The sequence below is a fragment of the Excalfactoria chinensis genome, chromosome 9 (genome assembly GCF_039878825.1).
Source record: "Excalfactoria chinensis isolate bCotChi1 chromosome 9, bCotChi1.hap2, whole genome shotgun sequence".
Lineage (NCBI taxonomy): Eukaryota > Metazoa > Chordata > Aves > Galliformes > Phasianidae > Excalfactoria > Excalfactoria chinensis.
The window spans coordinates 5,891,941-5,916,926 of record NC_092833.1 but is presented as its reverse complement, the minus strand read 5'-3'; the positions used below and the strand labels follow the sequence as shown (position 1 = coordinate 5,916,926).

At 36.2% G+C, this 24,986-nt stretch overlaps 1 protein-coding gene across 1 annotated transcript in view; it reads right to left on the bottom strand.

Annotated features, from left to right (window-relative positions):
- The window catches only part of COL4A3 (collagen type IV alpha 3 chain), a 53,946-nt gene that overhangs the window by 24,524 nt on the left and 4,436 nt on the right, over positions 1–24,986 (bottom strand). Inside the window, exons 2-25 of the mRNA XM_072344873.1 lie at positions 17,865–17,921; positions 15,499–15,588; positions 14,788–14,832; positions 13,556–13,600; positions 13,202–13,264; positions 12,503–12,556; positions 11,973–11,999; positions 11,258–11,335; positions 10,283–10,345; positions 9,762–9,797; positions 9,594–9,635; positions 8,328–8,405; positions 7,539–7,601; positions 7,236–7,292; positions 6,944–6,988; positions 6,602–6,655; positions 6,219–6,260; positions 5,682–5,766; positions 4,996–5,031; positions 4,521–4,685; positions 3,366–3,458; positions 2,276–2,371; positions 1,851–1,921; positions 596–784 (exon numbers count right to left, since the gene is read on the bottom strand). Coding sequence (XP_072200974.1) covers positions 596–784; positions 1,851–1,921; positions 2,276–2,371; positions 3,366–3,458; positions 4,521–4,685; positions 4,996–5,031; positions 5,682–5,766; positions 6,219–6,260; positions 6,602–6,655; positions 6,944–6,988; positions 7,236–7,292; positions 7,539–7,601; positions 8,328–8,405; positions 9,594–9,635; positions 9,762–9,797; positions 10,283–10,345; positions 11,258–11,335; positions 11,973–11,999; positions 12,503–12,556; positions 13,202–13,264; positions 13,556–13,600; positions 14,788–14,832; positions 15,499–15,588; positions 17,865–17,921 — 1,674 coding nt within the window. The remainder of the gene's footprint in view (positions 1–595; positions 785–1,850; positions 1,922–2,275; positions 2,372–3,365; positions 3,459–4,520; positions 4,686–4,995; positions 5,032–5,681; positions 5,767–6,218; positions 6,261–6,601; positions 6,656–6,943; positions 6,989–7,235; positions 7,293–7,538; positions 7,602–8,327; positions 8,406–9,593; positions 9,636–9,761; positions 9,798–10,282; positions 10,346–11,257; positions 11,336–11,972; positions 12,000–12,502; positions 12,557–13,201; positions 13,265–13,555; positions 13,601–14,787; positions 14,833–15,498; positions 15,589–17,864; positions 17,922–24,986) is intronic.

Genomic DNA, 24,986 nt, shown 5'->3' with positions numbered 1-24,986 from the left:
CAAAGCAACATTTGGGAAAAAACAAAATCTCAACATTGATTCTCCTTGAATAGAATGAGGTCAAGTTTAGAGAGACTGATATCTGAATTGCTTTTACAGTTTCTCAGCCAACACAGCACAATGATAATTGCTAGTTTTTGTTTCTGCTGTACAAAGACCTTTGTCCTAACAATCCTAGTCATTCTCAAATCTTTTGTGGTTTCTCTCAGCCCTGATTGGAGATTAACTCCTAAAGACCAAACTGGAATCATTTAGATTTTTAATTTTAAGCACTGTGAGTAGACAGAAAAAAATCTTTTTTGTTTTTGTTTGCTTGTTTTATTTCATTTATCACAGAAATCTAAGATAGCGCTGAGGCTTTTCAGCAGCATGCATACACAGCCTCATTTCCCTCTGGCATTACACAAGAATATTTACTATCATTCTTTTGTTTTCATTTGGAATTTGTTGCTATAGATGAGCATAGCACCTCTAAGTCAGGGAGAGGATATTCAGCTGAAATATCACAATAGGTAAAACAGATTGTTATGTAAGATAAAACTGTTGACTAAGCTTTTCATGAATTCTGTATTCACTACAGACAGTGCATACTCACCTCTTCACCTTTAGAACCTTTGTGACCTTTAGAGCCTGGTCTTCCCAGAAATCCACTTGATCCTTTTCTTCCTTTGTTCCCTCTCGTTCCTGGATCTCCTTGCTCTCCTTTTGGTCCCTCTGGATACACATACCCTGGCTCACCTTTTGATCCCTTACATCCTTGATCTCCTTTAAAACCTGGAGGTCCCTGGAAAAAAAAAACAATCATAAACTTTCAGTGCTAGACATGTCAACTGTTTTCAAGTGGGTTTTTTGTTTGTTTGGTTGGTTGGTTTTTAGTAGTATTCAAACTGAATACCTGAGAATGATTCTCCTTATTCTTATCTCTATTTACTGAAAGTGCACACTTTCATTAGTGGCACAAATAAGAGTACAAGAAAATATCTTCAAATCTGAGATTTCTTCTCCTTGTGGGACTCTCTCCCTAGGGACACTAACTGCCATAGTTGGCTATCTGTAGCTAATTTCAGTGCTCTTTCCTTGACCCCTCAGGTCATAATGTAAAGCTGAAAGGACACTGTGATCTAACAACCTTGGGCTCATGAAATCTTGGGAGCTCCAAAAAAAGCATTATCAGGCTCTTCCAATTACACATCTGTATGCCAGCACAATATATATTTGTGCATGACAGTTTGATATTGGACAGTGTCTACTGTACTTTCCTAAGAATAATTATTACTACAGGCACAAGCTAGAATAACCAAGTGCTATGTCTGTGGTAGGTGCCTGCCAACTCTCTTCAGCAAGTTTCCCAAGAAGAAATGTCTTTTGTACCAGTAAGTGGGGCATTATGAGTTTCTCAGTATGGCCAGGGCTTTGGTAAGTCTGGACTATGCTGGACACAAGAGAAGTGAGACAGCTGAAAAAAGTCACAGCAGATAAAATATACAGCAGACATAGACTGACAAAATCGTGCATGCTTAACAGCCACTGCCATGATTATAGCATTATGTAGATGAACAGAATCTTGGCTTCCTTTTCATCAGACTAGGCAGCCTAAGCATCCTCAGCTTCTCCTCATAGGATAGGTGTTCTAGCCCTCTTACCAGCTTTGTTGGCCTCCTCTCGTCAGTTTCAAGTATCTTAATATCCTTTTGCTATTGGAGAGCCCAGAATTGCACACAACATTCAAGGTAAGGTCACAACAGAAAACTGCTGAAATCACCCAGTATAACAGCATGTAACACCAGCTGTGACATTTATATAAAATTATTATAGGATCTGAAAAATAATCTGAAAAATGCAAGTCTTACTTGAGCTCCTGGAAGCCCTGGTGCACCTGGGGAACCTGGAGCTCCTTTGGGACCTGGTGCTCCATCTCTACCTGCAAAACAGCATATTTTGCAATGGAAAAAGAAAACAAGAAAATAGATTTTGACAGCTCTGATAATTACACTCAGCACTGAATGTTACTGCCATTCACACTGATTTCATGAGCACAGATTAACCTGGCTTCAAGCTGCACCTAAGCTCAGCGCACAGGCATAAATGCTTTTAGGACACAGGCTCACATCAGCAAATGGAGCTGTATTATGCATACTTACCACAACTTCAGGGCTATTTCAGGGACCCAGAATATTGCATGCTGCAGACATGCTCATACCAGTCCTGATTCTTGCACTAAAAGTAAAATATTGCTGCTTTCTACTATCCCATTAGGAACACTGAGAACATTTACCAGGGATGCCATCCAGGCCACGTGGCCCAGGAGAACCAGGAAGACCAGGTGTTCCTGGAATATAGCTGCAATCAGTACACACACAAGCTTCATCACCTAGAAGGAATATAAGCAAGTTGTTCAATAGCAATTAACTCCTAAGCTTAGCCAATGTGTTATATAATTTGTTGCAGAGGGTGGTCAATATATCCTAGTCAAAGAGCAGTAGAAGGAAATACAATCTTAACTTCAAAGGAAGGCCACTTCCAATACATTACAAGATCACCCGTTGTCAGTCAGTGAATCAGAACATGGCAACACAGGAACATCTACTTTAAATCTCTTGATTTTTTCAATTCTAGTTACAGTAAGCTGCTTCATTACACTCTACTGATAAACCTTTTTTTTTTTTTTTTTTTTTTTTTTTTTCAAAAGAAGAAAGTAACAAAGGCTTCAAGCTAATATGGCTTCATAGGAACACTTTAACAGCTGGCAAGTGGCATACAAATTTAGCAGCTCCTGTGGTGATAATTGCAAAAGGAACCTCCTCTCAAAGATCGGTTTCTGGTGTTGGACATAACAACAGGGGAACACAAAAACCTCACCAATTGTCCCAGACAAGGTCTACGCCCTGGCTGCAGTGCTATACAACTGATATGTGGTGCTGGCATGTGTGTTGCTCTTAGCTGCTGTTTACTGAAAGGGGAGGATGACATCTTGTTATTTCTAAAACTGTTTCTAAAACCTCCAACTTGAATAGCTTGTGAGGTCAATTAATTTAAAAATTTCAGAAGGGCTCTAAGGGATAGCTTTCAGAAAGGAAGCAGAACTGGAAAAGTCCAGCAACTGCCATTACGATCTGCTTGTGATCTCATTCAGAGGAAATACTCCAGTGAAGAAAAGAAAAATTCTACTTGAAATCAAGATAGACAAAACCCTGTACTGAGGCTGAACACTTTTATTTTTCAACTCTAATTTCTGCTATAAGAGCTCTCAAATGTGGAAAGGCTTATTCCACAACAGTAAGATTTCCTAGTGTCTCTGACCTCTTGTTATCCAAGTGAATACTATATCAACCCTGAAACATAGCCAGTAAAACACAATCACCGACCTTTCACGCCAATATCTCCCGGGGGTCCTGGAGGTCCTGCACACCCTGGCAGTCCAGGAAGTCCTGGTGGGCCTGTTCTAAAAGTTACTCTACCTGTTATTGAAACAAGCATGGCACCAGTACATCAGGCAATTATTCATTTCCTAAAGCAGAAATAAAGGTTCAGGGACGAGCTGTGTCAGTATTTATTCAAGAGAGAACTACCTGGACAAGTCCAAAACACCTTTAACCTCATATACTTGAGGATAAGTATGGCAAACCTAAATTAAATCTTATCAGACTGCTGCTGGATCCATCTGTCTAGCCAGGGAGGTGCCTTTAAAAAGCGCTGTCCCTTCTGGGGGAAATATTTACATTTTATTTGAATCAACAGAAACAAAGCTCTTACTTTTCCAGAACTGGAAAGGAAACTTTTATTTTAATTGTAGATTATTAATGCTGTTCAAGTATATCTGTCAGAATTATTCTGGTGTATTTACTATCACTCTGGAAAAGACAGAAGATACACAGCAATACATTTGCAGGATAGATGTTTTTAAGAGAGAAAATAAAAGCATCATATCAGAAAAGAACTTGTGTAAGCAATACCATATATAAAGGAAACATTATGCTGGTTCTTTAAGATATTCTCCTGGTTCATACGCTTTCTAGAAGTGTTGTAAACTGCATCTAATCAATTGCTTCATCTATTACATTGCTACTATTCTGTTTTCATGCTGCCAGAACTTCAAGACCAGCAAGACCTATGTAGGTATCTGTATGATCTCTCTAACTTTTAGAACAGTCCTTTCTGAAGGTAATCTTACAAATCTGCAGATTTTGGAAAAGCTAGTCTTAAGAACAGATTTTCTCTTATTAGTCCTTCCTGTGATTATATAGAAGATTTTTAGTCACAATTATACAAAAAAGTGAGAAATTTTCAACCTAGGAAGTCACAATATCTTCTCCCCAGAACTTCATTAACATTGTTAAGCACAGACCTTTGCTTTGCATGCTTTTTAATGAATACAGTGTCAAGAAATTTCCAAAGAAAAATTATGTTGTATAACTCAATATACACTCCATTCTTAAGTATTTATGTAATCTAATTAATTAGATATGGAAATGATTCTAAATTTGCTGTTGTTCATTGTGTATACAATAATGAAACATCACCTGGTTCTCCTGGAGGACCTGGCAACCCAACAGAACCAATTCTTCCAGTTATTCCAGGCAGTCCTGGAGGGCCTACAATACACGAGCCCACCTGTCCTTTTTCTCCTTTTGCTCCTTTTGTCCCAGGAAATCCTGGGGGACCTCTCAGACCAGGTCTTGACACACCTAAGAGAAGAGGAAAGAATATAAAAATAAACAAGAACTTCAAAGCAAAGTTTGCAGGTTGAACGAGACAAACACATTGCCTCAGAGTCCATACTGTAAATCTTTTTTCATGGTGTTATTTATTAAATAATTACAAGGACATTGTAAATATATTTTAAAATGTTCTCTAATCTCTCTTCAAATACTTGTCCATCAAAACTTTTGGGTGACATATTTTTGCCACCTAGAGTTATGTTCAAAGTCTCCCAAAATTAAGATTTTCACAAAGCTGACTGGGTGTAATAGCAAAGTACTAAATTATTACATATACCTGGTCTACCAGCACCTCCAGGAGGACCCTGTGGCCCTGCAAAATAATGTGTTTAGAAATGTAATTAAAAAACTGCATGATATACAAGGCACTACTCAGTAACATTGACTACAATCTTCGGACTTCTGCATTCTATTCTCATTTTATCTCTTAAGAGTTTGGTTTTGCCTGTGTAGGTATATACCATTTACACAGCTGTTGCACACTGCCAATTCTCACTAAAATCTGGTTAAAATAAATCAGTACATTTTAATTTTGCAACATGGCCAAAATAAACAAAAGAAAAAAAAATATTATTCTAGGGTGACAGGCAATAAAAAATGGCAAAAAAACAATCTGTGAAAGCCAAAAAAGAGTAGGAGAACCTCCACCAGAGGGTAAGAAGACTTACAGCCCTGATGGTTTGTCTATGGCATACATACACAATGCTCTGATGGAAATATCCACTGAGGTCATTATAGAGAATATGAGTGAGTTTAGGTGCTAAACTCAATTATCTGCACAATGAAGTATGCCAACTTCACCATTTTTACAAGGAATTTCAGTTCTGCAGTTTCATTGGAGTAATTTGGAATTATTCTTGGAAAGGCAGAAGCAAACTTCAGAGTACTCAAACTCTAGCCTGCAGCAAGCCCTTCAAGTAATTAGCTCTTTCCAAAAGATTATAGTCTTAATGGGTTACTAACCAGGCAAGCCACGTTGTCCTTTTGGTCCTGGAGGTCCAGGAGGTCCTTCATCTCCTTTTTCACCAACTACATCATAATACTCTGTCTTAATAAAAAGATTGTAAGAAAAGAAAAAAATAGTAAGAGTGAAGAGAAAAGCACAATGCCTCATACTGACCATTTAGTTAGAACAATGTGGGCATTTTTACAGCTCTGCCAATATCACACATTATTCAGTTTATTTGAAGTTATTTCTTTTTGGACAATTTGAACAGAAAGTTACCATTAAATGTGTTACACCAGGTTACACATGGGGCCTTTAAGAAGGACAATGGAGTGGAAATGACTGCAGTCTATTGAGATGCTGATTTTGCATCCAATTCTACTTGAAGGGAGATGCCATCCCTGTGAAACACCCAGCAATAACAGTACCTCCCAGAATGATATATTCCAGTAAGAGCATCATGAGGTATCTGAAATTGCCATATGAAATCAGTTGGGCTTATTCTTATTCTAGTGGTTTAGACAAATGTTATGATGAAGGTAATTCACACTTACTCGACCACAAGCTCCAGGTGGACCAGTGTTTCCTTTTACACCCTTCATTAAAGGACAGAAATTGGTTAAGCTTATTTATTAAAAACAATACTTGACATGACATTTGGTATCCTTTGTCACCTCAGTACTTTGGTCATAACATTAAAGAATTTCTGTTCCCAATGCAACTGTTCAGTCACATACTCCAAAAACTACAGAAACACACCAGCAGGCAAAGATGGGCACTAGTTCATGTACATAATTTATTGAAGTTGATCCATCCCCTACTCTACATATTATTACTTGTCATCTTTTAAGTAAAGTAAAACATAATGAGGACTACTAACCTTCAAACATACCTTATCCTCATCCTCAAAAATAACAACAAAAGCATTAACCAGTACCTTAGCTCCTTGTCTGCCAGCCAGTCCTGGCTTGCCCTGTTCACCATTTTGTCCCTGCAGGTGATAGCAGAGAATGTTATGAGAAATAATCTCTTAGCACTGTCATCAATAAGCTTTAAAATTGAAATTTTTCGTTTTTCATGGAGATGGTGATGGCAATGTGAACGTGACTTACTCAGAGGAAGAAATCTAAGTGAAAGATTCAGGTTAGGGTAAAGTTTCTTGCCTGCAAGCAATACTACGGGTCTCATGTCCAAACCCGCCTTTATAATGGCATATTCTACCAATCCTAATCCTAAGGACTATTATTTAAAAAAACATTTTGAAGGTTTCCTTCATTACCGGTAATCCAGGTAGACCCGGAGCACCTTCTTTACCAGGTTTACCCTACAAAGAAAAAAAATAAAAGAATAATAAAAAAAAATCATTAATTAGAAAATTACAAAAAAAAAAAAAAAAAAAAAAAAAAAAAAAAAAAAAAAGATTTCCAGTCTGGTTTAACAGATGAAAGTTTTTGCATCTTAGAAAATCTGACTTGAAAACTGGAAAGCAAAAGACTAACAGCTTTTCCCTGAGAAGCAATAGAACAAAACTGCTTTTCAAGGAAGATACATATCATGCTTTTTTCACATACCTGTGCCCCAGGTTCTCCTCGGTCACCCTTTTCACTCTGAGAATCACCAGTTGGCCCCTGTAACAAAAAAACCCTCAAAATACACATATTTTTAAGTCACATTTCTAAATTAAATACATATTTATCTTTTGTTTGTTTGTTTAATCTTTAAATAGTGCAAAGTTGAAGTGCAAGTAGAACAACATTAGTAGGTACTCGTTAAAGGTCAGAATACATAGCATAATACTGGACCCTAAAGAACTGCCATTACTAGGTGATGCTGTCTGAATGTCTGAATTTATGGGATTTACTGTAGTCTCTTACTGTAAATCCCATTGGCCCTGGAAGTCCTCTTGATCCTTTTTCTCCTTTCTCTCCTTTCAAGTCCTATTATAGAGAAAAAGTAATAAATTAATTCAAAATTTAATATGCTCACTGAAGTGTTTCTCTGCTTACCAAAACAATTGAGTGTAACAAATAGGAAAGCCTCACACCACTGATAAGATCACTTAAGCATAGATAGCTCTACTTAAATAACTAAATGAAAAAGCAACTTACTATCAGCACCCCGCCTATAGCTAGGGGCACAAAGAAGGTTAAGAAAGGCTTTTATAGTTACACCACGTGGAAAAGAAAGGTCCAGGAGGGCATGCCCTCTTTACTGAGCAACAAAGACAGGCTGGTAACAGCAGATGACGATAAAAATGTGTGATTCAGTAACTTTTTTGTCTCTTCACTAGAGACTGCACTACACACAGCCCTCAAGCAGATGGTTCACATGGTGGGAACCTGGGAAGCACTGCCTCTCACTCTGCAAGAGAAGATTAGGTCTGCGACTGCGTGAGGGGCCTGAACATCTGTATGTCTGTGGGCCTTGAGGAGGTGCACCCAGAGTCCTGAGGGAACTGGCTGATATAATCACCAGCCTGCTCTCAAGGATACTTGAAAACTGAACAGACACATTGTAAGAAAAGCTTAGTACCTAACAATAATCAAAAAGTTACAGTGGGTGAAAGGAAATGTTACCAGGATAGCGAAGATAAGGATATCCTTGCACAAAGTACAAGACAGTAAAATGGTTTATCTGAACGTAGCCTTTGACTATTTTACTACCGTCATGTTGTCTGGTCCACTTAATGTCACGATAACAGTTCCTGGTGGTCCAGGGGGTCCAGTTAATCCAGTGTCTCCCTTAAAAAAGAAAAAAGAAAAAAAAAAAAAAGAAAAAAAAAAAAAAAAAAAAAAAAAAAAGAAGAAGCAATTACAAGTTTTTGTTTGTTTGTTTCAAATTACTACTAGTATTACAGCCTCTCCTAGGTGAGAAATTTAAGAATGTGCATACTGTCTTCTTTCAAAGAATCTAGAATTAGCATAAAGAGCATCTTCTTACAATTATCATAGTTTTCCTCCCAGTTTGATCAAGACAGTCAGTAAAAATATATGAAGTGTATTTGGTGACATCCTCCGAACTGTAGTCCTATCCTACAAGGAGATCATTATAGTATACTGCTGACAGATAAAATGAGTTTTTGTATCAAACATTAATATCAAAGTACACTTTCTACTAAGGCACTTTTAGAACAGGGAAATTCCTAAATATGCCTTTTCCCACAGAGCTCAACAAAACATTATCCATGAATTTGAGTGACTTTAAGCCAAGGGAAAGCCTTTGCAAGTACTTGCACTGTAACAGCAAGGAATGCTTCATGAATAATCAATTGTATTTCTAAACATTATGACAGGAACCTTCTAGAATGCCCCTAAGAGTAACTATGAAATTAAAATCAATCCCACTGTCAGTGATGTTTAGATCACAGCTGAACCTGTGCAAATCCATTAGCCTAACTCCGAGATGACCCAAGTTCTTAAAATGATGCTGTAAGGGCAATCAGACTGTCTACTCTTATCCTCCAACTGCAGGCTGAGGTAATATTTTTTGTCATTTCTATGCATGTAAATTATATGGCATATAAAGTAAGACAACAAAAGATGAATTGTCCAATTTTTTTCCTCAAAGTCTGGGAGGTTTTCTAGCATCATGAGGGCTGAAACAAAAAGGTGTTGGCCATAAGAAAGTGTGTCTACAGATGCTCTATATTTACCAGTGTTTCCATGCTTGGAAACATGCTTAATGTGATGAGGTAGTAAATATTAACTGCTATCTCCTTTTAGGTTTCTACTCTTCTATGGTAAGTTTGTATCTTCAGCTCTCATGATAAAACAATTTGTCCTTATATGCTGCCATGTTTCCATCTTCCAGTATAAGACTTCCACACATACACTGGGAATTCTTAATTCACAATACCTACTTTTCCATACATTTCACCATAGTATATCAGAAACAGAACTTTAAAACATTTTAAGCATTCATGCAAATACCTTTCTTCCTTTGGTTCCTATTACTTTCATTCCCATAAGACCCTATAAAAACAAACAAACATAATTCGGAGCTTTTTACAGAATTTATTTTAATAACATTCATAGAATATGAAAATAGATGTTACACATATTAGAAAGTTTTCATTTTCATTACCAATCTGAGACTACCTTAGGTCCAGGAGGTCCTGGTCTCCCTGGTATTCCCTACAAAAAAAAGGAAAAGAACAACTCACTATGTAAAAAAATGATGGTATTCACAGCAATATAGGACCCCTGAAGTTCCCAGCTTTCACCTGAGTTATTTTACTTTTGTTTTCATTTCTTCTTTCACCATTACTACTGCAATTTGTTGTGAGGTAAAGAGACAGTAGAGTTTACATGGCCTGACTGCAAACATATATCTCTGTAGTAGTTACATTACATTAGTATTTAACGTTAATTTATGGGTAGTTATTTTAAAACAAAAATTAGTGCCTACTTAGACAAGGATATGTCTGAAAACATGGAAATTATCAGACATTAAACATAAACAAAATAAATAAATAAATAAATCAGATGAATGCAGAAAGGTACAGATTTCACAAATTCAAGTCTCCAAACTTCCAACAAATCTGAGAGTCAGATAAGTCCACAGATTACTTTGAAAATCAAAGGTTAAAGTAACATGTGAGATTTAAGATCATACTCACTGAAGTTCCTGGGAGGCCCCGTGGTCCAGTTTCCCCAGGATATCCTTGAACACCCTGAGCACCCTGTACATTAAAACAAACAAACAAAAAACACAACAAACCAAACACAACAGGTATAAATGTCCTAGCAAGATCATGAGAAAATCATAATGCTAAGTTCATCAAACTGAATAACAGAGGAGCAGCACTGTCTCTTGACTTCCTTTTCCTTTTTATGTCTCAAGATAATGCAGAAGTATAATTCCATGTTTTGAAACACAGAATACATGTCTGTTCTAAAACTAAACTACCCTAGTGTATAATACCTGTTTAATGCAACAGTGGACATTCTAATTATCCATGTAGTCCTACTGTTAGACAAAGTAAGCCTGCAAGCTTTGGGATATTCCATGCAATAAATCCTATACTTAAAAGCTTCATTTTTGAAGAAATGGGAAATTTAAAATACTATTTTTTCAGTTTAATTCATTGTTCTTTGTTTATACTAACAATCAAAATAAATGCCTACTCTGCTTTCTTCTACTAACCTTGCTGTTCTTTAGAAAAAATATAGATCAGATTGGTTTTGTTAACAGTTCTAGAGAAGTTAAACCCATTTTACTTCATGGGGAACTTTTCACTATTTCTAAAGTAATTTTTTTTGTCTGCAACCTGACTTTCTCATTTCTATTTAACTAATAGATAAGGAGGACTGTTGGTTGTGATGACAAAATAATTACTATTATTCTGGTGTACTCTGCGTTGAAAAGACAGAAAAAAAAACTTCTGATAAACTCTATTTGTCAGATTATATTAAGTTAATAATTTTTAAAATATGTTTATTTTGTGGTTTAGAAATTAGTAATTCTAAAAAATACGACACACATATAAATACATAGTACATGAAAATAATTTATTATATGGACACATGTATATACAAACAATTATAGATGTATATGCACTTAGATCTCACAGCAAGAGTTAACTATACATTACCTGAGGTCCAGGCATTCCTGGCAATCCAGGATCACCTTTTGCAACATATCCTTGGTCATATCCATCTGCAGGGCACCCCTGGACAATAAGATAAATCAGATAGAAAGATACGCATGTAGAACTTCTTACTGGATCTTAGGCTTCAAATCTTATAAGAGTATATAGGGATATAAGCAACATCAGAACTGCAAGATGATGGTAAGTATCCACTACAGATAATTCTATCTTTAAAAGTGATTTTATTAAACTGAATATAATTTTTTTAGGCATCCAAGTTCTCTGTATTAGGAGTAGTTTTCATTTCAGATCTACTTTGTTTTCTTATCCACATTCCTGAACATTTTTTCAGTTTTTCTGTACTTTTTTTCCCCATCTTTAACTACTTTCCACTGCATTTGTATCTTTCCATATGAATTCCATAAGCTATTTGAGAAGGGGCTTAATTCTTTGAGTGCCTGAAAGACATAAATTCTTAACATCCAGTAACTGTAGTTAAAGGAATGGAAAAAATAAATAAATAAATAAATAAAAATACAATTTTGTATCTCAGAATGATACAAAATCTCAGAATGAGATACAAAATTTGTTGTACTTCAGGAAAATAAACCTGCTTTCTGTGAATGATGTCATCAAGTACTCATTTCCAGCAGAAAACATGAATATTAAGTCTTGATTTCCAATAAGTACTTCAGATAATATGGTGTAAATGACTGACCTTATCTCCTTTGATGCCAGGAATACCCTACAGAGATGAACAATCATATTACTAAAACAGAAAAGTAAGCAACAATGGTGAAAGAACACCTCACAAAGACTCTTTAAACTCAGCACTCTTAAAGTCATTTATTTTCTCAAACACAGTGTTCTGTTTTGGCTTAAGTAGGCTGTATCCTCAACAATATTTAGGCATGAACTGAAAATGGAATCTATTTAAGTACATCCTGTACACCTTTAGAGTTGTGTTAAATTTTCAGGAGTACACCTTGTGCCATTATAGAGCTAATATCAGACAATGAATTCACACGCATTCACTGCTTAAAAAGTTGAGGCCTAACACACAGCAGATTAAACATCACTTTTACATTTTGTTTCTTTACTGCACTCTATTCATTATTAATAAATTGGGGATACTTATATATTTCAACCATTGTCAGTATAATCTAACATAAGGCTTTACAAAACTCCTTCACTGAGTGTCTCTATGCAATAAAAATATATACAATCATGAATTTCACAGACACCTACTGGAATGCCTGGAGCACCTCTTCTACCTGGAGGACCTGGGAAACCTCGATCACCCTGAAATTAAGAGCAATTGTTAATGCATCTTATTATTATTATAGCAAAAGATGTTTTCTATACAAAAGAGTTAGTTACTACACTAAATTTATGAGTTGGATTACTATCACATTAAAAGAAGTGGCATAGCTTGACCTTACTGATCAGAGATAAGGACTCATTAGCTATGTCAGACCAGTTTTCTGTTTCTTTATAAAATGTATGCCCTCTTTCAGATGGAATTCTTTCTTAATATTAAATTTTTATATTAGTTTCCCTTGGAATTTATGAATTGGCAGCAGCAAGTTAGATACAGGTAAGATAAAATGAACTAATGTCCTTTTCCATTACTCATGTTAAAAGACAGACTGTTCAGGCAAAGTTGATTAGGTCTTCTGGACTTTAAGTGAAATCATTTTTTGGTCAAAATAACAAACATAATTCTTAACAGCACAGGACATTAACTTGTATTCGTTAATTATGCTTACATATAAAGACAGTGCTCCTCCTTCCATTATTAACTGTCATGACTTGATTTTCTTACTTTTTTTTTTTCTAGTCATTAAAGTCACAAACCAAAATTGTTGTATACTGGGGGAAAAAGTAAGAACGCTTTGGCCATTCCCAAACTTAGCCAATCACAATCACAACCAGCTTGGTTTGTACCTTTGTGCCGTTGCAACCTGGAACACCTGGGCGCCCAGGGTGGCCAGCAACTCCGGGTTCACCCTAAAAAACATGTGTGAAATTGACACAAGCTTTTTTTTTTTGCACATTCATATTACCTCACAGCCACACTGAAACAATTTGTGCCAGAAGAGTGTTTCACAAGCCTTGATAGATTACAAAGTGTTCCGAAATCATTACAATAAGTAAGAATCGACAATGCTAAGATTGTTATCTCTAGATAACATCAATTCAGATGTTGACATTGGAGTGACTGTGCTGAGTTGAGAGTAATTGTGTACTGAAGAGTATTTCAAGACAAAAACTTGATAAATCAGATTCATTTTTACTTACTGGAAGGCCTGGGGGACCTGAAAATCCAGGTATTCCTGGGACTCCCTAATCATAAAGAAAAACAAAAACAAAAACAGTAGAATAACATCACTAACATTAAGGAAAATCTCATCATGCAGTTTTCCTTTTTGTCATATTCATAAACAGAATGAATGCAAGTATAGTTCTATGAAATCATTATCATTACTTTATCTTCCTTAACCCTTCTGACTACACAAGTATAATGTTAGCTTATGAACTATTAACATACACTGGTTTACTCTGCTTAGAAAAACTCAGAACCAACATTGTAGAATCCATTCTGATGTTTTCATACCACATCACAATACTAAATACATATAGCATAAAGCTTGTATGGTAAGCCACTGCAAACAAAGGCAGAAGTTCGAAAATACAGAATTGTGTGTATACATACAAATTTTAAAAACACTTTAAAGGCATGAGCAGGGTTACTATCCACTAGATCAGCCTGACCAGGGACCCATTCATCGTGGCCTTGAACACCTCCAGGAATGGGGCACTCACAGTTTCTCCAGGCAGCACATGCCAGTGTCTTACCACAATCTGGGTAAGGAATTTCTGCCCAACGTGTAACCTAAATCTTTCCTCTTTTAGTTTAAAGCTATTTCCCCTTGTCCAATCACTATGTGCATTTGTAAACAATCGGTCTTCTTCATATTTATATGCTCTCTTTATGTGCTGGAAGACCACAGTGAGGTCTCTCTAGTGCCTTCCCTTTTCTGGGCTGAACAAGCCCAACTCCCTCAATCATATGCCCTTTGATCACTTTTGTGGCCCTCTTCTGGACCTGGTTCAAAAGCTCTATGTCAGGTCTGGACTCAGTACTCCAGATGGGGCCCTATGAGGGCAGAGAGCAGGGGACAAATCACCTCCCACTGCTGGCCACCCCTCTTTTGATACAGTTGACCTTCTGAGCTGCAAACACACGCTGTCCAGCTTCTTATCTACCAGAGCACCCAAGTCCTTTTCTGCAGGGCTATTCTCCAGAAGTTCTTCTCCTAGCCTGCAGATGCATCTGGGATTGCACTGACCATATTGCGGTACCTTGCACCTGGCCTCGTTGTTCACATGAACCCATTTTTCAAGCTTGTCCAGATCACTTTGGATGGCATCCCTTCCTTCTGTCATATAAACTCGTTTTTCACAAATTACTGTTAACTTTAAACAAGATATTTAATACATACGAACTTGTTTAAAACAGATATACTTACCCGTATACCTTTGGGTCCAGCTAAGCCCATAAGCCCTGGTGAACCCTAAACCAGAAATGAACAACCGCATATTTCAATATAATAGAGAAAATGCGTAACAGGGTATACAATATTTTTTAATATTAGTACAAACATGTGCACATGCAACTATATAAATATATTTGGGCATATCGGCAAGTAAGCCTAAGTCATCAAAGTCATTTTCTTCAGACCTCAGGTAAATAGAAGGCATATCCTAGGCAGAACAAGATTTAACTGAAAAAACATATTTTGCTTCAATTTTTCTTAAATCTACTATTTATTCTTTCCCTTGGTAATAGCTTGTTTCCCTTCTTTCTAGCAACAGATGTCAGGGCACACTGTTTAGACACAATTGTAGTTATGCTACTATAATGTATTTAGACATATCTTCCTTGCCTCTGGCAGGTCAGTCCAAGAGCTTTAGCACTGATTCCTGGAAAAATGACAACAAAAGCTGATATTTGTATCACCTACTTCCAATCATTCAAAAATGAACATTGCAGCTTCTGACCACATAACGTCAATCACTAAACTGGAGATTCCTGAACACATGGTTTTGGTGCTGTGTTATTGTTGTTTTTTTTTGTTGTTGTTGTTGTTGTTGTTTTTTAAACAATCTTTTATCCAGGCATATCTTACTTCCACAGTCAAGCACAAATCTAGTGTCTTTCTCTTACCACTGAAACCTACCTTTGGTCCTTGTGGTCCTGGAGGCCCTTCTGGACCTGGAAAGCCTCTATGACCAGGTGGTCCTGGAACACCAGGGAAGCCTTTTTCACCCTGCAAACGTTAAGAAGTCTTGAAAATATTGCTGATTTTTCTTTCTGATAACTAATTTGTAAGACATTCATTACCTCTGAACCTCTACATCCATGTCTACTACTTTGGCAGAGAGATTACCCTTGCCCATACTGACCTGGTTTCTGTCTAGCCTGCATAAGGAACATTAGAAGACACGAGCACTCAAGTTTTCACAGAGTACTGAATTTAACTGGCAGCATGTAAAGTTTAAGAAAGTAGTTCATACATATTTCTCGTTAACATTTCTTTACCATATTTAACTCTTTAAATAGGAGCAGTTTATCATGGTCCCTTTTACTTCTTCTACCCATTCTATGATTCCAAGACTTCACTGAAGAGTTAATTATTCAGGACTGTTCATATCGCAGTGTGAGATGGAAGAGAGGATGGGGTTATTGATTTCTTTGAAGTCTATTTTCCTACTGTTTTATCAGAGGGAACTTACACACAAAAAAAGCATTTTCAATTCTGCTGTGCATAAGTTATCTTACTGGTATCTTAGTATTCAATGTACAAGATAGGCTCTAAAAAAAGTCTTGAGGATCTGAAAATACCTTGGCTTGTCCCTTCACCAATTCTCACCTCTAAAAACCCCATCGTATTCTAAACACTATCTGAACTGTGAATGTGTGTGTAATATATATATATATATATATGTACACACATACACACACTGAAAATAATCCCAGAAAATTTAATCACAAGTAAAGGATGAAGATGGCATTACGAAGTGTCTATGAGATCTGTATCACAAACAGGCATAGCTTCTTATAACATTTTTTTTTTCAGACAGTGCCATTCCAAGGCAGGCACAACGAAAATGTTGTACCAAGATGTGCCACTGGAGGGCGTGCGGTATTGTCCCATAGAAAACGAAAGTAATTCTGAAGCTACTGAACATTAAACACGCTCTATGCGGCGAGCTGTGGGATGCACATCAGCTGCAGAGAAGAAACGCGTTCATCTGCCCACTTCACTCGTCTCCATTTTGCACCTGCAGTTTTATCCACACTTTCTTCATGACAGATCAAAAATACCAAGATTTTTCAGGTTGGAGAATTTCTTAATGTTGAATAATTGTGAAAATATACCAATGAATGTAAATTTTCCTCACTTTGCAATGCTACCTAAAAAACCACAGCAGTGTTACATACTAATTGCTCAGTATAATTAAACGGGAACTGATGAAGACAAGTTGTGGGTGTTCACTCATCAGTATTTCTCTTTTAGTGGGCAGGTTTTTGTTGGTTTGTTTGTTTACTTTTCACATTTTAATATGAGAGAACTTTCCTCCACCACCAAATCTAAACTTCCTAAAGGCAAGAATAGCAGTGGTGCAATATGACATACTTCATACATAATTAAAGACGTCAAAAGTGATTCTTTACCAACCAGATGTATTGATCAGTGGGAATGACCACAACCTTGAGTCTATACTGACATCATGGCATGTACACGTCTGAAACCTATTGTTAAGGTTTAGTACAGCAAACACTGTGCCCCACAGTTATCCTGAACTACAACCATGACTTCTCTAATAATGGCCCTTTCATTGTGAATCAGTTGTTGTTCAAACTACAGAAAGAGTTTGAAAGAATTTTTGGCATTTGTGTAATTCAGGTTTGTCTAAAAGCCACACTGAACCTCTGCCAAGCAACTATTGGCAACAGGCAGGGTTGCAGTTCTGTTGCTTTTGATAGACTTGACGCTATTCTGCTCCTGACAAGGTGTTTGTGATCAGGACCCAGAAACTCATCTCGGTCTGTAGATTTCTCTGTTTGATAGCAGTGCATGTATCTTCCCTTCAGGAACTGGAAAAGGTAAGGTCAGCGGTGGGTGCCGTTAGGTCCAGATGCAGAAAAAGAGTACAACAAACACAATGCCATTATGACATTTGGAACAGGAGAGCTGATGCTGCCAGGACAGTGAGAACTGAAAGCATTTGCTAGGAGTTTATGAACGGAACCTAAACAAACATCACACAAAACTGTAAACAAGTATTAATTGATTAATATTTATAAGTATTAATTGATTAAAATTATATTTTACATTCTTCAAAAGTGTCCAGACTTATTTTAACTTTTTTTTTTTTTTTTTTTTTTTTTTTTGTGAGATAATGTATTGTCTTTACAATCACCACAGACCTCACTGACAGAATACCAGCACAACATAAATTCACTCACTGTATCAACTCAACGAATGCATTGACAATTTTCCACTATAAACTAATCTAGAAAATATATATTTGCTCTTACCTTATTGCCTTTCACGCCATCACAAAAGCAGGGGCTTTTACCTTTGCATACACAGTTCTGGAAAAAAAAAAAAAAAAGAAAAAGAAAAAGACAAATTCTTTAGTAAAATTATTTACCTCATTGTGTTTCTTGGTGAAGCACAAATGAGAACTGTTTTTGTTTGTTTGTTTGTTTTGAAGATAACAACTTAAAATGCTCGTGAAGAGAGGCAATTCTCAGCAGAAGAAAATAGCTCATTATTACTCAGCGCAGTGTCTTCAGACAGGTAAGGCTGCTGCTTCCCTTTAAAAGTTGGGGTGAAGGCCAAGAAACCAGGCTTGACACCATCCGAACTATTTACATCAACACAAAGTCTAAAATTCAAGTGTTTGGGATCACAGCACTAAATGTTCATGATTCATTTTAAAATTTATAATAAACAAGTGAAGAAAAAAAAAAAGACATCAATTAAGTAACTTGATAGAAAGTACAACTCCATTAGCTAGCTCATGTTCTCAGTTTGAACAGTGAGCTCAAGTAGAGCTGCAAAACACATCTGAGATCCCCTGGGGAGTATGAGAAATGTTAACCTCCCTATGCCCTGTTCCTGCTACAGCTATCATGCAGCCAGGACCTGAGCTAGCTTTCATCCAGGATGACTCTGCAGAAGACTTCCTGATGCTGAGGTAGGCATATCTCAGTGCAGTAAAATAATCTTAATGTAATTTTTTTACATATTAAAACATTATTATGGTTATTGAAGCTATGCATCTCATACAGAGGTGAAGTACACTGTATATGCTGTCTTTCTTTTTATACTTGAACTCATCCCTTTGCTCCAGTAGCTTTTGCTGAACGACTTTATCAATTGTATTCCTACAGAAAGGTTATTTTTCAGCTTCCCTTCTCATTTTAATATATATATTTATCGCAATTACTTACACTATGGTACAGTTCCAAACAATATGAAAGTAACAAATATCCTCTATCTATTTTAATGAAATTTTTACACGTAGCATAAAATTCAGAATAAATAAATAAATAAATAAACTAAGTGCATTTTTAATGGGATTAAGCCTTTAAGATAGAATGATATGAAATTTCTATTTAAATCTTGAAGATAGAATTAGTTAACCCCTACAGATGGTCATAATATAACAGCAGCATTGTTCTAAGTGTATAAATTTTCCAGTGAAGTTCACACACACAAATAAATAAATAAAATAAACTTTGGAGAACAAAGTCATCATTCCTGCCTATAGCAAGGGGACTGGAAGTAGACGATCTTAGAGGTCCCTTCCAATCCAAACCATTCAATGATTCTATGTAAAACAAAAGCCATGTGACTGTGTTACTTTTTATATTGTTTTAATCAGCATGATTAAAAAGGTCTATCAGTTTGCCACCAGGTAATATAAATTCACCACTGAAGTTATATGACAAGTATCTAAAGCCTTTCAGTACAAATATACAAATATAAAGTGATAGACATCTCAAAATGAATTGAAATTAATCTATATGACAATCAGTGTTCTTGTTTCCTATTCAGTATCACTGCCTTCCAACACCAATAATTATTTTCATCAGAACAGTACATCCTACTGACACATTTTTGGTGCATATCTGATAAGCAGTATAAAACTGATTAGTGTTCAGCTCACAAAGGAAAGATGTAAACATACAGTATGTAATAAAGGTAGTCCTCACCTTTCTGCTGTGTGGATCTGGTGAGTGACTCAAGCTACCACATTCTTAAGGCCTGCATATTCAAGTTGCATATTAACTGCAAAATCTATGAGATCCAATTACTCAGCAAACTCAATTGCCAAAGCAAAGATGTAGCTTACAAATTTAGTAGACACGTCAGCCCAGGAAAAGTGCTGCTTACTCAGAAAAAGCGCTTGAAGTATTCCAAATTCTCCTGATTTATTCAATGTAAGCAGGAGCACACCCTTAGTGACCACACCGAGCTTTCCTGAAGAATATACGTCTCTTCCTACCATTGCCAGCATTGGCTGCTTGTGATTGTATCTCAATAGACCTCAATGAAGTTGCACCTTATTTCTAATCATAAAAGTAATATCAAAAGCAGGTTCATTACAGATACAATCTGCGGAAAAACTGGTATGTATAGGTACAGAAGAAACTTCTTCCTTTAACTTATAATCACAGATCAATCTAAAGTTAAATACAGGAACATGCAAAGGTTTACGATGCTACATACCTAATCAATATTTTTTAACAGTTTGAAGAAAAAGAGCCTTTCTTCAAAAAGTGGGAATGCTTAGAATGTGCTTGATTTGCCATTAGCTAGCTTTCAGATCAATTTAGATCTCTTTGTGAACTTTAAACTAACTTTAAACTAAACTGAAAAGACCAAAGAAGATTTTACATTACACAGACAGCTGGCTGGATAACACAAAATGTTTTGGCATATGGTTTTCACATAAGATTGGATTATGCCTTCTGTAAAGGAGCTGTGAACCAAAAAATTATTGCTCACTTACACCACTGATGTTGCCTGGATGTCTCCACAGCCTTTTAAGATGCCTGCAGCTTCTTTATCAAAGGATCAGAACACAACAATAGTACATAATCAAGTTATAAAATGGAGACATTTCGTATTAGATAATAACAGATTATTTCTCACAATAGTGTCTTCGTAAGTAGATGCATTATTGCAGCCACAAGTTGGCTGCATGTTTTTCAGTTCTGTGACTCGAAGTAATCAACTCAATTTATTTCAAACAAGTAGATAGGAAGATGGAACTAAATTTCCAATCCAAAAAACTAGGCCAAAGAACAAAGCAAAGTCCTTCTATGAACAACAAATCAAATGAATTAAGCAGTGAACCAAAATTTTTAAAAACACTGAACAAACAAAACAATGACAACACAAACAAAACAGGCAGAAAAGCCCCATGTTGTTGAGGAAAGGATGATGAGCCAATATTTGTCCTTGTACGTCATTCCATAAAGAGATCTAGGATGACAGAGGAGGCAGAGTGCTTGTTTTTCTAGACCCGGAGAAGAGTTGAGTAGGTCAGCTATAATTTAAATATATGTATAAATTTAAAAAGAAAAAAAAACAAAAAAAAAAAAAAAACAAAAAAACCACACATAACACAAATAAGTAAAACTGCACCAAAACTAGAGATGCAGCAAAGTGTGCTGCAGCAAGATCTAGTATCACGTACTGTAAGTAGGATTCAGATGAACTCTCTATCAAAACCACACAAGATGAGCAATCAAGGCATTCAGATGAAAAGTGAGATGAAATTAAACGTGTTCTGCATGAATATAGTAATCCTGTTGAAGAAAGGCTTAAATTTGCACTTTGGGCCCAATTGGTCTTTAATTTCATGAGTGAAAACCACTGATTCCAGAGGTAAGTCCTGGTTAATGCAAACGAAAGATGACTGTTCAACATGAGGAATTTTAACATGAATTAAGAGCAGTGCAAATGACATCTTTAATTACACCAGACAGTAAAAATAGCCCAGGTGTCTTCTCTCAAGTGAGTAGTGAAGATCTCACTTTTCTTCATTGGTGGCTCTAGCAGCTGATCACGCTCATTACTAAAACTGTAGTCTGATTTTTCATTTAAATTTCATTTTTACTGGTATCTCACCTATCCTGTCATCGGGTTTTTATCTTCTAACTTCAAGCACCACAAAAGAAGAACTCCACTGAAGCCACTGAAACACGAAACCAGGTTTGTTGAACAAGTATTTTTGTTTGTTTGATTTTTTTTTGAGTGCTAATACTTTTTATTCTCCTTGTTTTTATTTCCCTTTCATTTTTCATTTGCTTTCCCACCTTCAGCTCAATAACAGTATCCTGTCTATAATTTTGCAGGTCATCACAATAAATTATCTGTTAGTTTCCAGTTTTCTAAATATTTTCCCTTAGATTCTAACAGTAATTTAAAATTATGTATCAGCAAACCAACTCCTTAAAGAGCCCTGATTAAGAATTTTCAAGACTGCTGACACACAGGGATTCCTCTTGAGCTGTCTCAGTGCAAAGCAATCACTTTACACATTCCAGCTGTGTCTATAAACCACAACTGAGCATACAGAATAATATTGCTTAAACAGTTGATGTTCATATAATGTTTAAAACTACAAAAGGCCCATTTCTCTAATGATCTCTACCATGTGTTTTCTGTTACATCTAATAAAAGTGGATGTAAAATCTTACGTTTGTATTAAGTGGGAAATTTTGCTTTAACAATTATCTGCACTACAGACTCGTGCTGGAGGACATATGCTGCACAAAGACGCAGCACTCTCTGAAGAGCACCATGGCACAAGGTAAAGCTTCTGGCTTGGACACAATCATGTTCTTAATAATTTGTCAAACCTGCCCAAGCAGACAATCTGAGAGCTCAGCAGCCTAGAAAAAAGTTCTTATTGAAAAAGCTGTATAAGAAAAATGTGTTGTTTTGTTGTTTGGTTTTTTTCCGAGTCCAAGATGTGCTTGTATTAGGATACTTAGCTAGACTAGCACAGTTAGTAATTCTACCCAGGCACAGTTAGTAGATACGTGACCTTGGCAGCATATTCCTCGTGCTGTACAAATGTAAATCATCATGTAGCCTACAAGGTTCTGGAGAATGAAGTCCCTTCACTCCAAAACATTGCTAACAAAACAAAATACCACTCTCACCATTGCTATCTGTATACTAAAAGTTTTTCATGCATTCTAAGCATCAAACATGAATTCATTAAAATTATCAAAGACCACGAAGAACTTTGTGTTTTTTTAGTGATTGCTGCACCAGTACAACAAAACCAAATTATTAAGACTTCAGTAAGTATAGACAACATAGGAGATGATGAGATGAAGGAAAATATGCCAGTTCCCAAACCCTGAAATATTGTGTAGTCACTTGTGAACTGAAAGGCAGCCAGACATTCCTACCTTAGAAGACTCCTGTTAGTAGCAATGAATACTATCAGAATTCATAGCATCTTGCCTACCAGATGAATGCCTTGCACCTGAAAAAATGATTTTGTTTCTCACTTTCAATTACAAAGAAATAAAACTGCAACTTTAATAAATAAGCAGTAATATTTTATGCAGGGACAAATGACCTCAGGGGATACTGTGTAATACGACTGTAAAACTACAGACATTGCTGTTACTGAATAAGCTTCGGTAAACACTTGATTTGGGAACCTTGATAGGGAATAGTTACTAAATCAATACTCCGCCTCAGCAAAATGGACCTTAGAATGCTGGGCACCTGCTGCTTTCAGTAAGAGGTGCTAAAGGAAAGGCCTTAGCATTTCCAATCACTAGAAAATAAAGTTAATACCATTTCACAGAAGCACTATTTTGTGCCTAATTAACACATACACAATTTGCGATCAATGAACATCCAACATGCACCTACCTGTATTTGATAAGAACTTCTTTACTTTCTGATCTTAACTGAAAGCTGTCTGGAATTCTTTTGAGAAGGATCTGTTCTTCAATGTAATACAAAGATACGCTCATGATTGTATTTGCAAACCAGCTGAAAACTTAAGTTAAAACACTGATATGGATAAACAGAAGAAGCTGCTGTAAATTAACAATTAGACGACTTTCTATGATATTGTGGGTGCATGTGTATGAAAACTCTTTTCACTTCAGAATTTTTAAACAGTTTTGAAAACCAAAACGCTTTTAAAACTAAAAAAAAAAAATAATTTTGCTTAATGCCAGTTTTATACAGTTGGCCAAATACCTTCATTAGAAGTATTCATGTTTCTCACAAGAAACCAATCAACAACAGAAGCAGCAAAATGGATACAAAATTTTCATTATGTTTCTGGTATCTTTTGCCAGTGTTCAAGTGGGGTAAATTACGTATTTGAAAATAAATCACCTTAAACACCTGCAAGTTTTCTACTATACTTATCTATTCAATGTAAAACAAGTAAAATTTTGTCATTTAGAAGAAAAGCACCAATTAGTTTTTACCAGTCAAATGCTGGGAGCTGAGTGATGACCACTGATGCCTGAAATGTAGAAGCTGCCTCAATTATGCAGCATCTCTGTAATATTTTGGGTACAGTTGAAACTCCCAAATGAATCTATGGTGGGTCGTTTTTTCCCCCCTGTTGTGTTTGTTCTATGAAGAGGGTACAACATTGTTCCCTCTTAAAACAGAAAGAATCCTGGTTTTCTTTTTCTGCTAGAAGACAGGGATGTTCGATACGTCCAGTGACCAATATCTTACTTCACAGTTTCCCTAGAGTATGATGAGGCCTATCAGAAACTGGACCTAACTGTTCATATTACAGTCAAACTGGCAAAACCCTCCCAGGCAGTCCCATAAATGCCATCCCCATTCTTTGTTGTGGTTTTTTTCCTTCTGATCTTGAATGGAACAAAGGGACAACACAAACAAATATTCTTCCTTTCCACAGGTGAAAAAAATGAGGCAACTCAAGTCATAGAATTTTCTGTGTAGCAAACTCTTAAGGGTGTTTAATAGCTCATTCATCCATGCTCTTCCTTTCTAAGAGAGGGTCGTTTTAAACAAGTGATCTAATAAATAATTTAGATAATTTAACTAGCTATTTTTTGCCATCCTACCTTAATATGATCAGTGTTATATCACACACTGTATTTCTTCCCAGCTGTTAAGTGTGGAAATGGTATTCACCAGAAACGTTGTCTCCTCAGGCCTGTATATTTGTATATTCACAGAATTCCTGGCGTGCATCTTCTGTTAAGTAGTTCAAATAGCTATGAAAGCAACAGTGACTTGCCCACAGAAAGCTTTGCACATGCTTTGTTTTTTCCTTTTTGAAAGGCTTTGTTATTTCACAGATTTAGAAAAACAAAACAAGAAAGGTTGCTTTTTCTTGCAGCTTCCTCCGAAACAAACTGTGGAAAAAATGCAGCTTAAAGCCCCAATTAAAAAGCCTTCACTGAACCAAGCCAAATGGAACACCTCTAAACCTATGAGTCATGTATCCTACCACAAAAATGCTAAGTTAAAATAGAAGACAAGTAAAGAAAATAAAACTAAGAATACATGGTGTGGCAAAATAGAAACTTTTCTGCGCACAAGAGAGGCAGAGCCTGTAAACGGTTAAGAAGAAAAAAGCCTTTTTGTATTTCACCTTCCTCCAGGCTCCTGTA